Source organism: Alligator sinensis, unplaced genomic scaffold (genome assembly GCF_000455745.1).
Source record: "Alligator sinensis unplaced genomic scaffold, ASM45574v1 scaffold123_2, whole genome shotgun sequence".
In the NCBI taxonomy this organism is placed as follows: domain Eukaryota; kingdom Metazoa; phylum Chordata; order Crocodylia; family Alligatoridae; genus Alligator; species Alligator sinensis.
This window is the reverse complement of record NW_005841917.1, coordinates 1,636,018-1,652,019: the sequence shown is the minus strand read 5'-3', so window position 1 is coordinate 1,652,019 and position 16,002 is coordinate 1,636,018. Positions and strand designations below refer to the sequence as shown.

Below are 16,002 nucleotides of genomic sequence, written 5' to 3'. Positions count from 1 at the left end.
AGGGTGGCTAGGAGCTGGAACCAACTTCCAAGGGAGGTGGTGCTGGCCCCTACCCTGGGGATCTTTAAGAAGAGGCTGGATACTTACCTGGCTGGACTCATTTGAGTCCCGTTTTTGTTTTTAGGGTGAGTGGTTTTTTGTTTTTTTTTGGGTTGTTCTCCCGCCCTGGCGGGGGGTCGGGCTAGAAGATCTATTAGGTCCCTTCCGACCCTGAAACTATGAAACTATGAAACTCCTTTGACAGAGACCTCTGGGTGTTAAACAGTAGTGCAGTCTATGTAAATTGGGGGAGTTAAAAAACCAGCATTGGTCCTAAGCGTAATTTCTTTTAATATTTATTTCCATTGAGGATAGCCTCCTCCCCCGCACAGTCTGTTTAGTAGAATGGATAAAAACAGATTCCCTTTAGCAATAAATATAACAAGATTTGCTGAAGAGTGGCAGTAGGACACACTGATTTCCAAAACGGTGTTAACGAACTGTCATAAAACCTATTGGATTTGTGTTCCTGAGGCCAGTCATTCAACTGCTGCAGTGTGAAATTCCTAGTGGACTCCCACAGTCAGGCTGCAGTTAAGGCTGGCAGGCTTCAATTAGGCCTTATGCCTCCATTAAAAAAATAAAAATAAAAAACATCCTAGAAAGTGTTAGCAGATGTATGGCTGCAGCGTTAATGCTCTGTTCCTGGCTTAATTCTATTAAGACATTATAAGTTATAACTTGTATGTCAAGACAGCTTAAATTTCAGTAGTCTCACTCCTGGGGTTGCTATTAAAAAGTTTGGATGAATAGTAGTTGAAATAAATCCCATTCCTCACTCTACATACATTTGTACAAGTTTCCCTCTGTTTCCTAGCCAGTTGCTAAACCTTAACTCTGGTCTGCAAGGGTGAAAAGATTGGCCAGGTTCCTTTAACCTTTTTTGAGCCACACTCTGCAGTGCTCTGAGTACTTTCCAAGATGGGATCAGCACTCTGGGGGCATGTCCAGACAACAGTGGGTGTGCGGTCTGTGGCAATGCAGACCCATCTGCAGCGCCACGTACCGCACATGCAAGCGTTCCCTGTGCTGCTATTTTGCAATGTGGAAGCGTTTTTTGACCCTAGGAGATCTGGAGCCTGGTTAAATGGAGCCACACTCCAGCTGCCAGCCTGGCTTCCTGCTGCAGGAGAGCCATGGCTGCCGCTCCCTGAGGTCCCCAGGACTCCAGGTAAGGCTGCTGGGGTCAGCACAGTTGCTGGCACCGGCCTCCCCTACCCCACGTGGGGGTAACCTGCTGCACGCCAGAGAAACATGTTCCTGCTCGTCTGAACGCGCCCTGCTTACACAAATCATCTATCAAAAAGCCACATTACAGAACTGAGCTCTTACTCATTCGCTGCTCTTTCTACTGAGACTACCAACAAAGAGCAACAGATGCTAAATTCTGCAAAGTGAACCCCCAGTGCTAGAATATTTATTGAGGCGGGCCCTTGACAAGATCACCCACTGGATGGCGAGGATTTGGAGTGTAGGGTTCTGTACTGAGCCTTTCTAATAGACTTTGAAACATCCCTTGTGAGGATGTAACTGCAGCTGAGGCATCACTTAAAAATCATTTCTTGATCCACAACAGCTGGTGAGAGCACTCTAAGTACTGAATATTCACTGAGGTATGGCTTCTCCACAATTAAATTGAGTTGTTAGGTAAATTGTAAAATTTACATTAAAGCAATCTTTGTTTTTATCGTCCTAAAATGACCATGGGCCAAATTTTAGACTCCTACCCATGCCTATAGGTAGGCATGTGGTTACATTCAAACAGTTTTAGCAGGACATAAGCTTTTTGCTAAGTAAGAACAGGCTGCTGAATTGGGGCTTTCACTATGATTACACAGGTTGTTTAGTGGATCGGGATTTGACCCATTGCATTTACCAGGCCAAGATGGATAACTCTGAATGTTCCTCTGGGGACACATTATTCATTATAAACAGGTTAATGGGCCGTAGCATTGATGAAGAAATATTAGTTATTTTTTAAAGGCATATGTATTGTGTCAGCCCTAAGAGAAAAAGGAGTGATCTTGTCTTTTTTTCTGTATGATCACAAGCACGTGGTTAATTATGAGATTTGTCACTGGAGGATGAAATTAAACTGTTCAAGAGACTCCCTGACAAGGAGAGCTGTAGTTAAGTTTTACAAGTCCATCGGGAATCTATTAGTATGAGATGGATTCCTCTATCATTTAAAATGCCATTACTATTATTGTCTTGTTTTAAACCATCTTAAAATTTCCCAGGCTGTGAGGAGTTAAATGCAAGGATGTTTTCATTAAGTGGTTTACCCTCTGGACGTTGTAGCTGCTGTATCAAAGAAAGATACCACAACGAGCCAAATATTTTGGAAGATATTTCTCCTCTGGGAGAGAGGCATTTACAGAAATTCCGGACATGAAAATGTCAAATGTTACTCATCCTCTCTGTGGCTTTTTATTTTTTTTCAGAGGAATGTTTGCTTCCACTTGGTAGCATTGCTTGCTATTTGATATCTAGTGCTGGGGCACACAAAAGGATGACTAACTCCATTTACTGGAATCTTACTGTTTTCATCGAGGCAATAGTTTCCATTTCAAGCTTTATAGTAAAAGCAAAACACCAATTGGCAAATTGACTTCTGTTGTTGTAAATTAATGAGGCTGCAGTATGATAGTAAAAGGGAGTTTTTTGATGGCTATTTCTGAAGACAAAGGAAACATACTTAAAAAGCTTTATGAGAAGGCAATTTACAATAACTGTGTATACAGCATAGACAATTCTTTGTCTATTCCCAGTACTGGCAAATGCCAGGATATACATACCTATACATCCTCCCTTTCTTTTTCATTTAACATTTTACAGGAAACAATTATTATATCTGGTTTGAAATTAATACCTTGTAGTTTAGCCACATGGGTCCCATTATTGTGCAAGATAACCCTATGTTTATATGGTATGCTGAACAACTTTTTTAGTGCTCAGTAAGATTTCCTTGGATTTTTACTGAAGCTGGAAAATGCAAACGTAAGTCCCTTATTTGGGCCTGTTCCTACAGAAGTCTTTTCTGTTTTGATTTTTATTTTTCTTCTTTCCAGTCTGAGTTTGCTTGTGTTTCTTCATAGGTTACAGCAGTTTGTGGTGCAGCCTGTCTCCAAAGAAATACCTGAATTTACTGTGACGTGACCCTTGAACAATGATGTGAAAAGACAAGAAAATTTAGTATATTTTGATCCTGGACATATTTGCATCTTTGCTGATTGGTCACTTCCATCCATTATTGCTCTGAGTCTCTTTCACTGCAGTGTCCTGTTCCCCATATTTTCTCTTCCCATTTCATCTCATCTTTCCCCCATTCCTATCTTACCCATTTCCTTTTACTGTTCTTTGCCCCTAATAACTCATGCCATCTCCCTTACCTCATTACATCACCCTCCATTAAATTATCTCTTTGTGACACAACCTTGTCATCTCCTTATTAGTGGGTTAACTCACGTAGGCAGTGTTTTCATAAACATGAGTTTCGTTTAGTCAGATCCAACATAACAAGGTTGCCAACTCTCTTGTAGCATTATCATGGGTCCTGTGATATATGACACTTTTTACTGAAAGCCTCTGCATCTGGAATCAGGTGATTAGGTGGAGACTTGTGCTTTTGGTGTGACTAGAGGTTTCTAGCTATCATAGCAATGAAAAGAAGACAGAGAACATTTACCCAGAAGTCAAATAAAAAATTCCCCTTTTTTATTCATCATCTTTCTGAGGTGTAACTGGTGTCTTTTGTATGGACAAGAGCCTCATTACTGCACCAGGGTACTATGGCAGGTCCCTCCTGCTGTTGGTATTGCCATATGAAGCTCTCCCACTTTCTTCCCAAGACAGGATGCATATAGAAACCTAGAGCTCCTTCCTAGATTCAGTTTTTGACAGGAAGGGTCCATCCCCCATTGGAGGACCTTTTGGGCCTGCCAAGAAGCACAGGCTCACCCAGGCTAGGGACAGATATTACACACAAACCAGTTTTAGTGATCAGAAGCTGACTTAAACCTGTACCAGAACATAAGTTCAGTGCACATAAACAGGTTTAAAAATGGCTGAAACTGGTTTAGGATGAACCTGGTTGAATGCAGTATCAGACGTAACTGATTTGGGTCAATGTACTGTTTGTTATTTTATTATGTAACTTAAACCAGACCCCTTCCTGGTTTAAGTTAAACCAGAGCCCCCCAACGTCCCAGATGCTTTGCAGCCCTGGGCTGGGCTGAACTATCTGCTCCAGAGAACAGGGCTGGCCCCACGCCTCCACTCCCTAGCTAGAGCTCCAGCAGAAACAGCAGAGTCTACCTTAGTCTACCTTAGTTCCCCATGCCTCACCCCCCCTCTCCCCACCTCACCACTTGCTGCTTGCTTGCTGTGTGTGTGTGTCTCCAATTTTACTAGGACAGGCAGACAGAACAGCATCCACATAGGGCTTTTTGGAACTAAGCAACAGGTCAGCTGGTAGTGTCCCTCTGTTCCTTCCTTCCCTGCTGGCTCCCTCACCTGTTTGTAGACAGTATGATGAAGCAGGGAGAGGGGGATTAAAAAGCTCAGTATCATCAACAGATGCATGCACTGCACACACCCTCTTTGCCTCAGAGTGCCAGCCTGGGGCTGGAGTCTGGCAATACTCCTGCCCCTTGAGCAGCGAGCAGGGAAAAGCCTGGGAAAGTGCAGACAGGGTGAGGGTTTAAACCCACCCTAATCAGAGCATTCTGCCAGAGCCTGGCCACATGCCCCCTCAGCTCAGCAGTGAAGGACCTCCCTTCAGTGGAAGGCAAGGGAGGGCTGCTCTACTGCCCCCAGCATCTAGCCTGAGCCACTGCAGGCATGTGCCAGCATTTCCTCAGTCCAGAGGGAATGTCTGTAAAGTTGCAAACTGGTTCAACCTAGCCAGGTTAGACTAACCTGCAAACACTGAATCAATTCAGGCTCAGGCTTTTTGAATGTCTGTCCCTAGCCCTGGAGTCTGCGAACTACCCTGACACTGGGCACTCATCCTCCCTCATCATTCTTTGTGTACTTTATCCTTTTTTTCTTTCTTGATTTCTGGGGGACACTTCTGTATACAAACTGCAGAATGTAGCCCTGAATTAACTCTTTGGGGAGGGACTGCCTTTTTACTATTTGAAGATAGTCCCCAGGGCAATGGGATCCTGATTCTGACTGGAATGTCTTGGTACTACCACAATGTAAATGGAAGCCAGACCACTTGAAAGACCCTGATAACAGGGCAGACTCTAAAAAAAAAACAACAGTATTTGAAAAAAACAAAATAAAACAAAACATATTTATCTAACTCCACATGCTCTCAATTTAGAATTGTTTATATTTTTGTATGTTATTTTAGTGCTCATGAGAGGTGCTGGAATTTAAGCCTTGAAGGTTTATTTCTCTCTCCATTCGCAGAAGAGGTAAAGCATGTATTGTGGCTGTGTGAGTTTCCCTGTTTTTGGCCAAAGTGCCTAATTTCTCTGAAAGGGAGAGGAAGACCATCTTGACAGTTCAGTCTCCATTTTCTATTCAATATTTTCCCAAGGCATAAACTGAACTGAGGCTAGCTAGGGGAATCAAGGACAACACAAAGTCCTTCTTCAGATATGTGGGAAGTTGGAAAAAGAACAAGGATAGCATTGGGCCCCTGAGAGATCCAATGGGGCAACTGACATCAGATACCCAAGAAAGGGCCAATCTCCTAAATGACTTTTTGCATCAGTTTTTCACCTTCCATGAGGATCACACTACCAGGAATGGCACAAACCAATTTGGGAGTGGGCGACAGGCTCAAAATTGATGTGGATCAGGTGAGAACACTTTGAGAAACTGGACATTCACAAGGCTGTGGGCCCAGACGGAATGCACCCAAAGGTCTTGAAAGAGCTGGCAGACATCATTGCACCCCACTTGGCAGAGATATTTGAAAAATCACTGTGTTTGGGCGAGGTTGCGAATGACTGGAAAAGAGCTACCGTGGTCCCTATCTACAAGAAAGGGAGGAGGGATGACCTGGGGAACTATAGACCAATCAGTCTGACATTTGCCTCTGGAAAAATCCTGAAGAAAATTGTCAAGGGATCCATCAACACCAGACTAACAGAAGGCAAGCTTCTGAATATCAGTCAACATGGCTTTGTGACTGGCAGGTCTTGCCTGACCAACCTTATCTCCTTCTATGACCAGGTTATATGTGCCCTGAACAAGGGAGATGATGTGGACATCATATATCTTGACTTCAAAAAGGCCTTTGAACTAGTTTCCCATGATGTCCTCATGGTTAGGCTGGGGAACTGTGGACTTGATCATCATACGATCCGATGGCTAGGCAACTGGCTACAGGGTCGGACCCAAAGAGTACTAGTTGAAGGGAGCAAATCAACATGGTGCAGGGTTACCAGTGGAGTCCCTCAGGGCTCAGTACTTGGGCCAGTACTCTTTAACATTTTCATCCATGATCTGGATTCAGGATTCAGATGTGACCTGGCCAAGTTCATGGATGATACCAAATAATGGGGGAGGGTGGTCACACTCCAGGACAGGCTGGGGATACAGGCCATCTTGGAGACACTCTCAAGATGGGCCAACCAAAACCTGATGGCCTCCAATGCAGAGAAGTGCAAGGTGCTGCACCTCAGTAGGAAGAACCCCCAGCATACTTACAGGCTTGGCAGTGCTACGCTCACTAGCACCATGACTGAAAGGGACTTGGGGTCTTGATAGACCACAAGATGAATATGAGCCACCAATGTGATGCTGTGGCTGGCAAAGCTAACCAAACCCTGACATGCATCCACTGATGCATCTCAAGCAAAACCAGGGAAGTTATCTTGCCACTTTACTTGGCCCTGGTAAGACCACAGCTGGAGTACTTCATCCAGTATTGGGCCCCTCTACCTATGGCAGTGGGGCTAGACCCAATGATCTCCTGAGGTCCCTTCCCTCCTAATGTCTATGAAATCTATGAAATCTGAGTTTATCATCCAGGACACCTGTTAGTGCCATTTAATTAGTACATTTTTTGGTTCTATCATTCTGTCCGCTGGGAACAGGGCTGGGGTTATCTGACTGGCCTTTTATTTTAATGTTTGTAATGGGGTTCTTTCTCACATAACACAACTTCCTCCGTGTCTTGATTTATGCATCAAAACCAAAGGTAAGATCCTCACCAGAATCTGCATAGTTGCATTGACTTTGTGGTGGTGTATACCAGCTGACAATTTCGATTAGATATCTACTAATATCACACGCTATTGCTTTACAAATGTACTAGATCAGGAGTTAGGAATATTAAGAAAAAGTAGAACTCCTGTTTGTAAATGTAGGTACTTTTCATTTTCTGATAAATAGAATATTGCAGTAATGTTTTTCTATCTATCAATAACCAGCATTTCATAGGCAGCTGTGCTATCAGTTAGGCAGGCCACTTCAGGTAAAAGTTAGCTAATGAATATTACTGCCATAATATGGTCATGAGAAGAGGAGACTGAGAGGTTACTTAATAGCAGCCTTCAATTACCTAAAGGGGGGTTCAAAAGAAGATGGACCTAGACTGTTCTCAGTGGTGACAGATGACAGAACAAGGAGCAATGGTCTCAAGTTGCAGCAAGCAAAGTTTAGGTTAGATATTAGGAAGAATTTTCTCACTAGGAGGATAGTAAAACATTGGAACAGGTTACCCAGAGAGGTGGCAGAAGTTCCATCCTTGGAGGTTTTTAAGACCTGGCTAGACAAAGCTTTGGCTGGGATGATCTAGTTGGGGATGGTCCTGCTTTGAGCACGGGGCTGGACTAGACCTCCTGAAGTCCATTCCAACCGTAATTTTCTATGATTCCATTATCTCTGGGAAATATCAGATAAAAACTACACCGGGTTAAAGAATACTAGTATATCTATATCTTGTTTGTAGTTTATCCCAGAATAGTTGCTTGCTCATAACAGACAGGCTATTACCTCCTCTTCCCAGCTACTTAGTGGCAAAATTATATAATATCTGCTTACTTTATATTCAATATAGTTGCATGTTTGTCTGCTCCAAGTTGTGGTGTTATTTACATCAGAGTACAAAGTCAATGTAGTTCGGGTACACCCAGGGGTGTGCCCTGTCCGCCAGCGGAAGGGATGGTGGTCAGGCAGGGTGCTGAGAGAGGGGCCTGCCACCTGAGAGCAGTTCCCTCTCCCCTCCACAGAGGCAGGCAGAGACCAGGTGCTTAACTATATACAGATTTACTGGTACAATAAATAAATATAAATATTAAATATTTACAGTAAAATTAGTGTGTGACACCACATACAATAGCCTGCAATCAACATATTGTACCATGTCAAGGGACTGCAAAAACATAAACCGGGTGATTCACAGCATATACAATAATTAACCCCCCTGCACAGAATAAGCATTAACACTTTGGAACAGCTAAGTCAAGCCATCAGCACAATAAACACATATAGGCAATGAAGATATAAACTCACTTAAGGGAATACCCAGAACTATATTAACCTCTACAATACAAAAAAACAACAATCACAAAATTGGTGGTGCCTCCGGCTCTTCTTGATGGCCTGGTGCCCCACACTGGGCACCCAGGGTGCTCCCATGGGAGCTGAGTCCTTACTGGCTCCAGTTCCCTGGCCTCACAACAGGGGTTTTTCCCTTTTCTGGGCCCTGCTCTGGGCACCGGGGCTCTTTTAGTTTAATGCAGAGCCACACTGCTGGGCTCTGGTTACTTGGCCTAGAGCAGGGGCTAACTTGAGCAGCCTTGAGCTGCTTCTAGGACCAGCTCTTTGTGTGCCGACCTGTGCACCATGTGGGGCCCAAGCAGCCTCGAGATGCTCTCAGGGCTAGCTCTCCATATGCTTGCGGCTCGAGCAGCCTCAAGGTGCTCCCAGGGTCACCTCTCCATGTGCCTGTCTGCACACCAGGTGGGGCCCAAGCATACCCGAGCTGCTCCCAGGGCCAACTCTCCATGTGTTGATCCATGCACCATTTACCCAGCTGCTTGCCAGTTTTGCAGGCTCAAGCTGCCTTGAGCAGCTCTTAGAGCCTGAGCACCATGCACTGATCTGCACACCATCAAGGCTCAGGCGGGGTCCTGAGGATGGTAGTCTTCAGAGCTCCTCTCTCCTTGCCATCCCTCACCATGTCTCTCCCTCTAGTGTAGCAAGGATGCTCTCCTTTTATACGTTTCAGAGGCCCCACCCCTGAAGTTCTCCGGACCTGGCAGGGTGCAGTCTCGAACCAGTCCAGACTGATACTTGTCCCCTCCCTTTGGGGAAAGGGCGTGGCCTTGCTTTCCCTGGCTTGCTTCTGATTGGTGGATGGGCCCCATCAATCAGAATTGCAGAATCTCGAGCCCAGGACTCATCCAGAGCTCAAGCGGTAAACCTGCTACATCAATGTAAGTATGTTGGAATTTCAGGAAGAAGTGGATTACTGCATTTTCTACTATTCCTATCTCTCTTTCCCCTATGAGAGAACTTGTCCTGTGTTCTCATCTTGTCTGATCCTTTATTTTATTTCATTTTTTATCAAGAGTTGAGATCTTCAGACTGCACCTTTCCAATAGAACAGCCGCCGACTGCAGTTGCTCAAACTGCTTGGAAGGAAATTACAACAAAATGTTACGCTTTGATTTGAAGTGAACAAAAATGCACATTAGCTCCTTTTTTTCCCCCTTCAGTGGGATGCTGTAGTGTAAGGCACTACTCAGTAGAGATAAAAAAATGAAAGCTGGATATTCTGACTCTCAGTAGAGATGCTATCCTTTATTAGCCCAACAAGAGTTTTGCAAAAAAAATGATTTAATTGCAAGCTTTCAGGCATAAACACCCTTCTTCGGGCATTGGAGAAAAGATTGTAAAAGTTCTCCTGGGTAGAAATAAAAGTTCATATTTCATAGGATTTCACAGAGGAGTCAATAGATGGAAAACTCTGAGCAGTCAGTTCGTAGGTGGTATGAAGCCATAGCTGGTATGATTTTCTTAAAATGAAATCTTCATATTTTCCCAAGCAGGAAGCAACTGTGACCATTTGAAACCTGAGATCCTGCGCCTGCCTTTATTTCAAAGTAATTTGCAGCATCACAGATCCTCACAGGAGCTGAAAGGCTTCATACCAGCTATGAACTGACTGCCCAGAGGAGTTTTCCATCTAGTGACTCCTCTGCGAATTTCAATGAAATATGAACTTTCATTTCTACCCAGGAAAACTTTTACAATCTTTTCTCCAACGCCTGATGAAGGGTGTTTGTGTCTGAAAGCTTGTAATTAAAGATCTTTTTTTTGCAAGAATCTTGTTGGTCTAATAAAAGATATCATGTCTACTCTGAGTCCTGATTGCCTTTTCCTCTAGACCAATACAGCTACAACCTGGATACCTGACAACTGGATATAATTGTTTTGTGGAAAGTGATCTTGGCCAGGCCAATCATATTGAGGAGGTTTATCTTTTCAAAGATGATATCCTCCATATTATGGCCATAGCAATACACTATGTGGAATTTGAATATGTAGAACAGCCAGTGAAGAACAGGTGTTTTAGAATCAGCATAAATGCATGCATTAACTTTGTTATCATTTGGATTAGAGGTTAGAGTTTTTTCTACTTCCAGCATTTCCCAGCAGGTGTCCCTATAAGGCAGTAGCAGTGCTGTTCAAAATGCCTCACATAGGCAGTCTTAGATTTAAAAAAAAGTAAAAAGAAACTTGACTTCATGACCCTTATTTGCAGTGTTAGGTTAACTCCTAATAAAGCTACATTAAAAACATTAAAAGAGGAACATGAAATGGAAACATCAGCTTAGATTAATAGGCTTCCTGAGAGCATCTCAATGAAGAGTTGCCAATGGGACTCCAGTCTCTTCTTATACTAGTTTAATGGCAACAACATGACATTGCTAAAATGACTTAAAATTTTGAAATAATCTTTTAAAGCATGAGAACAAAGAGGAGTGTATAAATAAGGTTAGTGGTTAACACAGGTGGGAGAGAAATCTTCAATAGTGGAGAGACTGGAAAAACTGGATGTCCTTGAGGAATGGGGTAGTAACTAGTGGGATAAAAATGAAATAGTACAAGTGCAAGGCTGTAATCTTGGGGGTTAATAAGAATTTCTGCCCCAAGCTTGTGAGGGTTCATCAATGAGAAGTGACAGGACAGGAGAAAGCTAGGTGTCTTGGATAATCACAGCATAGTTATGAGCCACCAATGTGATGCAGCCATGAAAAATTGCAAACACCTCCTGCAATACCTTGGAGGATACACTCTGAGGATTGTATTTCCAGTGGAGAGCGGAAGAATTACTGTCCTGGTGCAAGGTTAAGCTCTCATCCAGAATGCTGAATAAAGCTGTGGCCACCCATGCTCAGGAAATTCAAACTGGAACAGGTGCAGAGAAAAGGTATGAGGAATGCCATGGGAATGGAGACCCTATCTTACAAGGACAGACTTAAAAGAGCATGTCTGCTTTAGTTCGGTAACATGAAGGCTGGGAGGGATAGGATTGCTTTAAATCCATGAAGGCAGTAAGCACCAGGGCAAGAGAAGGGCATTTCAGCTGAAGGATAACATTGTCAAAAACCGAAATGGGTATGAATTGGCCATGAATATGTTTAGAACTGAAATTAGAAAACAGTTTCTAAGAAAGGTTTGGAGCAGTAAAAAAGACAACCTCCCCCCAACCTCCAACTGGTTTCAAGATGGAGCTAGGGAAGTGTATGAACAACTTTGTTGGCATGCGTGGCTGCCCAAGCTGAGAACTGGATTAAGTGACCCAGACAGCACTCTGCAGTCTTATTTTTTGGGTCCCTGTGTTTTAGTTCAACCACTGAATTGTGCATGAGTGCTTTGTACCTGCACCCTTCACACACAGCCCGTTATGCCCCAGGAGCCCTTATGTTATGTTTTTCTCCTTGGGAGCTAACTATTTGGATGGTTTGATCTGTCTTTATAAAGGACATCAGTCTTACTACCTCTAGTCACTCTGAAGAGATGACGACTAAGGTTTTTTTAAAGCAAAAATCTGCTTGAATCTCAATGAACACATGTTTCTTTGTAAAATTGGAAAAGGGTTTTGGATGAAAACATGAGAAAATCCCTACCTCTTCTATTTTTTCAGTGTGAATATTTTACTTTCTGTCAAAATTCTGAATGATTCGCAATTTGATAAAAACTGGAGGACTCCAGAAAAGGTGTTGATAAAGAAATGCTTAATGGAATTTTCAAGATATTTTCTGTGCCAGTAATCACATCCAGTATTACTTATTTCTAGAAGTGGAATTTAAGCATATTTTATGATACAAGATGATTAATCCACACTAGTTTCTAGGTACTGCATACCAAGCAGTTATAGATATTCAGTGAACACTGAGGATTCAGTTCCTTCCTGATTTGCTTTTGTAAGATTCTTGTATGGGCTCCAGTAGTGAAAAGTTGATCTGTCCTTGACCTTGCTTTGCCAGGATGGTTTAGTGCAGCAGTTTCCAATCTGTGGTACACGTACCACTAGCAGTATGCTGACAACCTGTCAGTGGCACACGTTAACAGCTTTATTATAATTATGATAAAAATTTGTTGGTGGTACTTAAGGTTGAACGGAAACATTTGCTGGTGGTACTTAAGGTTATATCATTTTAAATTGGTTGTGCACAATCTTTCAGAGTTTGGGAACAGCTGGTTTAGTGCCACCCAGAACATGAGAAGAACGAATTGCATAATGACGTGGCTGCGGAAAATGCGAAATATGGAGATTTGGTACACCTCTGACAGAACTTGAATGTTAAAACTATCCTGTGCTGCAAGGATGTTCTAAAACAATCCCCGTTATGTTGTCCTGTGCTATAAAGGTGAATTGAGCCTATATTCTGAATCCACAGTCAGCTAGCTATACTGATGTGGTGAGCAGGAGAAAACAAATGAACAGGTATATCTCTGGAACCAGGAAGAGCTGAAAAGAAGGACTTAAGCCAGCAGGAAAAATAAAGGGTGTCTAAGCACTAGGAATGGGATGAAAAGGGGAAAGTGGATGGCAGGAATTAGAATTGGTTTGCTGACACCAGAACACAGTAGGAGAATGTTCAGAAGAAAAAGCCATTATTTTAGCTACACTATATTAAGAATCATTTTCTGAATCTGTTTTAACCAATACATTGGCAAATCAATCTGGAGTTGAATTCACATCCTGTCTCGAGTCTTCAAGTATGTAGCTGAAGACTAGTATGTTGAGATTCTGAAGACTTGAAGACTAGTATGTTGATTCTTGAAGACTACTGTATTGAGATTCTGGCCACATATGTGTCCAGAATCTCAACATGGAGGCTACTGCAAAAAATGTTATTTGCCTCACTTAAATATATTTTAAAAAGCCTGAAGAAATGAAGAAGCATCATCCCATTGTCTTCTGATTTTTTTCCAAGTTTCTGCTATAGAAAGCTTTTTAAAAATGAGCATTCATTTTTGTTAAAGAATTTCTTTTTCTCTTTAATTTTAGTCTTCAGCAGAGAGGTATTAATAAAAGCCATATAATTATGGTGTGGCATCCTAATACTGTACCTTCTCAGTTCAGCGTAAATATTAGAGAAGTAAGAATCATGGCTATTATTTGTAAATCAAAGTTATGTACTTTATAATAGATTCCATAGATGGCTTTTAAAGATTACAGTAGTTTAACCATAGACAAACATTGTATCCTTCCTTCCTTTGTAATTCAGCTGCTCCTAATTTTCTTTTGAAGCTTTAAATGGTTTTGAAACATCTGGGTTGAAGGAGTTACTCTCTGCCTGTTTGCCTTATTAGAGAGTTTGGTACTTGAGTTCCCCAGCCAAATGCCAGAGTCCTGCCTTTTGTTTTTCTCTATGACGCGCACAAAAACTTTGAGGTGGTGTAGGAACAGAGGGAGCCAGGCTAATAAATACTTTATCCAAATGGGAGTGCTTGAATTGGGCTGTTGGTTTAATTCTAACCAGAAGGAGCAATAACCACAGCATGCTTTGGGTGGGAGAAAAAAATCTATCACTGTCTGTTTTCAGCAGAGGGGAAAGAACATAAATGGAAAACTGTGCTGGATTATAGCTCCTTAGAATGAATGGAAGATGATCTGAAAACTATTTAGGACCTGAAATAAGTCCTCTTGAGCAGTCCTGAACAATCTTTCAGTGGCTGAGTACCGTATCTTGATAGGTTTGATAGGATATTAAACATCTTTAGCCTGAAAGCAACTGGTGACATATCTAACTGTTGGGTTTTGCTTGCTTATAATAGTATCTAGAGCTCTTGTCAGACTTTGGACCATATTGTGCTACACATTTTATGGCACTTTTACTTTAGTGGTACAGAAGTGTTTTCTAGATGAGAAAAATCTGTCACTTCTGAAGTGTGGTTCCTTTATTCTGCTGGTAAATAACTTATAAATCTCTCAGTATCTGGATAAGTCATTTCTATTCAAAAGGAGAGCCGTTACCAGTTAACAAGATTCCCACAAGCCATTCTGCCAAAATGGAAACATGGCCGTATGCCTCTTAAATATATTTAACCAATTCCATCCTTATCCTTGTACAGCAGCAATGAGATCAGTAAAAGAGGAGCCATATCAAGGAACCAGTATTTGTTAATGTTTTTTGTTAACTTCCTCCCATTCATTGACTGTTGTCCAGGCAATCGTTTTTGACAAAAGAAAAGCTGAACTTTTCAATCAGCTCTCACTAAATTCTGGCTAAAACAATGTATGTCAGTAGCTTGTTTGTTTTACTGCCACTTTTTACATTATCAGTGTAAGCTTTATTTAAGCCCAGTAGAGATAACTTTGTGTTTTGATCAGGAGATGCAGGTTAATGCAAAAAGATTTGAGGTATAGATTTTTTTCATTTTCCAAAATATTTACATGATGGGGGTGGGGGTGGGGAGAGAGGGATGATATGCTTGAAAAATAAAGAAATTCAATAGAAGAAATATTTTTTAAAGTGTCAAGCCCCCTCCCCCCCACTTTCCTGCTGTTTTTAAAATTGAAAGAGCATTTTGGAATGTTCATTCTTGCATTTAACAGTCAAAGTGTTATATTTAAAATTGAAAAGTATTTTTTTTTGCTTCCCTACTGTTTTCTAACTGCAAAACCCCACACCTAACTCCCCCCCTTCCCCCAGCAAATAAAGCTTTGAATTCAAATAACTTATAACAAAAAGTATAAGAAAAAGAAAAACGTCTTTTGCCAAAAAACAATTTTTTAAATGAAACACATGACATGTTGGGGAAAAGAAAGGTGTTTTGACAAAGCTGGTAATTTTTCCAGAAATGTTTCTGCTGATTTTTCTCTGAATTCATTCCCCTTCATCTCTTTTTGCCCATCTCCCTTTCTCTCCCTCAGTCTTTCCAGTTTTGCACTTCCACTTACACAATCTCTCTTTTTCTTTCTTTTTATTTCATATTGCCACCATCTTGCAGGCTGGACCAAGTCCTCAGAGTATAACTGCTCAGGGCCTCCTATTCCTTTCCTCTCTCATGAACCTGGATTTCTGTTTTCCCCTGCCACTAAAGAAGGGAGTTGGATCATTATGCAGCCAGGGTGCAGTGATCTGCCAGCAATGATCTGGAGTAATGAATATGAGTAGCAAAAAGCAGAACATTTAAGAGGATGTGATGTAGGCAATAGGAGTGAAGAAATCTGTTTGCCATTGTGGCTTTCCACAGTAAGGGATAGGGCAAAGAAAGATAGAAGTCTCAATGAATGCAGAGTTAGCAGAGGGCAGATGTAGAAAGCCACTGGGACCCTGGGATGGTCTAGGACTATTTCCAGGAGACTTTTTTTTGCTCAGCTTTGGGCATGAAAGCCAGGTCAGATAAGGACCCAGACATGGGTGGCTGGTGCTGCTCCCCTGCGACCAGTCCCACTGATCGGGTAGGCAGGTCCCTGGCGACCAATCCTGACGACTGGGGGGTGCTGATCTCGCTGCCCAGGGGTGAGGGAGT

At 42.2% G+C, this 16,002-nt stretch overlaps 1 protein-coding gene across 1 annotated transcript in view; it reads left to right on the top strand.

Annotated features, from left to right (window-relative positions):
* Positions 1 to 3,464, top strand: part of SNX13 (sorting nexin 13) — a 148,930-nt gene extending 145,466 nt beyond the window's left edge. Inside the window, exon 24 of the mRNA XM_025198237.1 lies at positions 3,138 to 3,464. Coding sequence (XP_025054022.1) covers positions 3,138 to 3,198 — 61 coding nt within the window. The 3' untranslated portion in view covers positions 3,199 to 3,464. The remainder of the gene's footprint in view (positions 1 to 3,137) is intronic.
* The last annotated feature ends 12,538 nt before the right edge of the window (positions 3,465 to 16,002 follow it).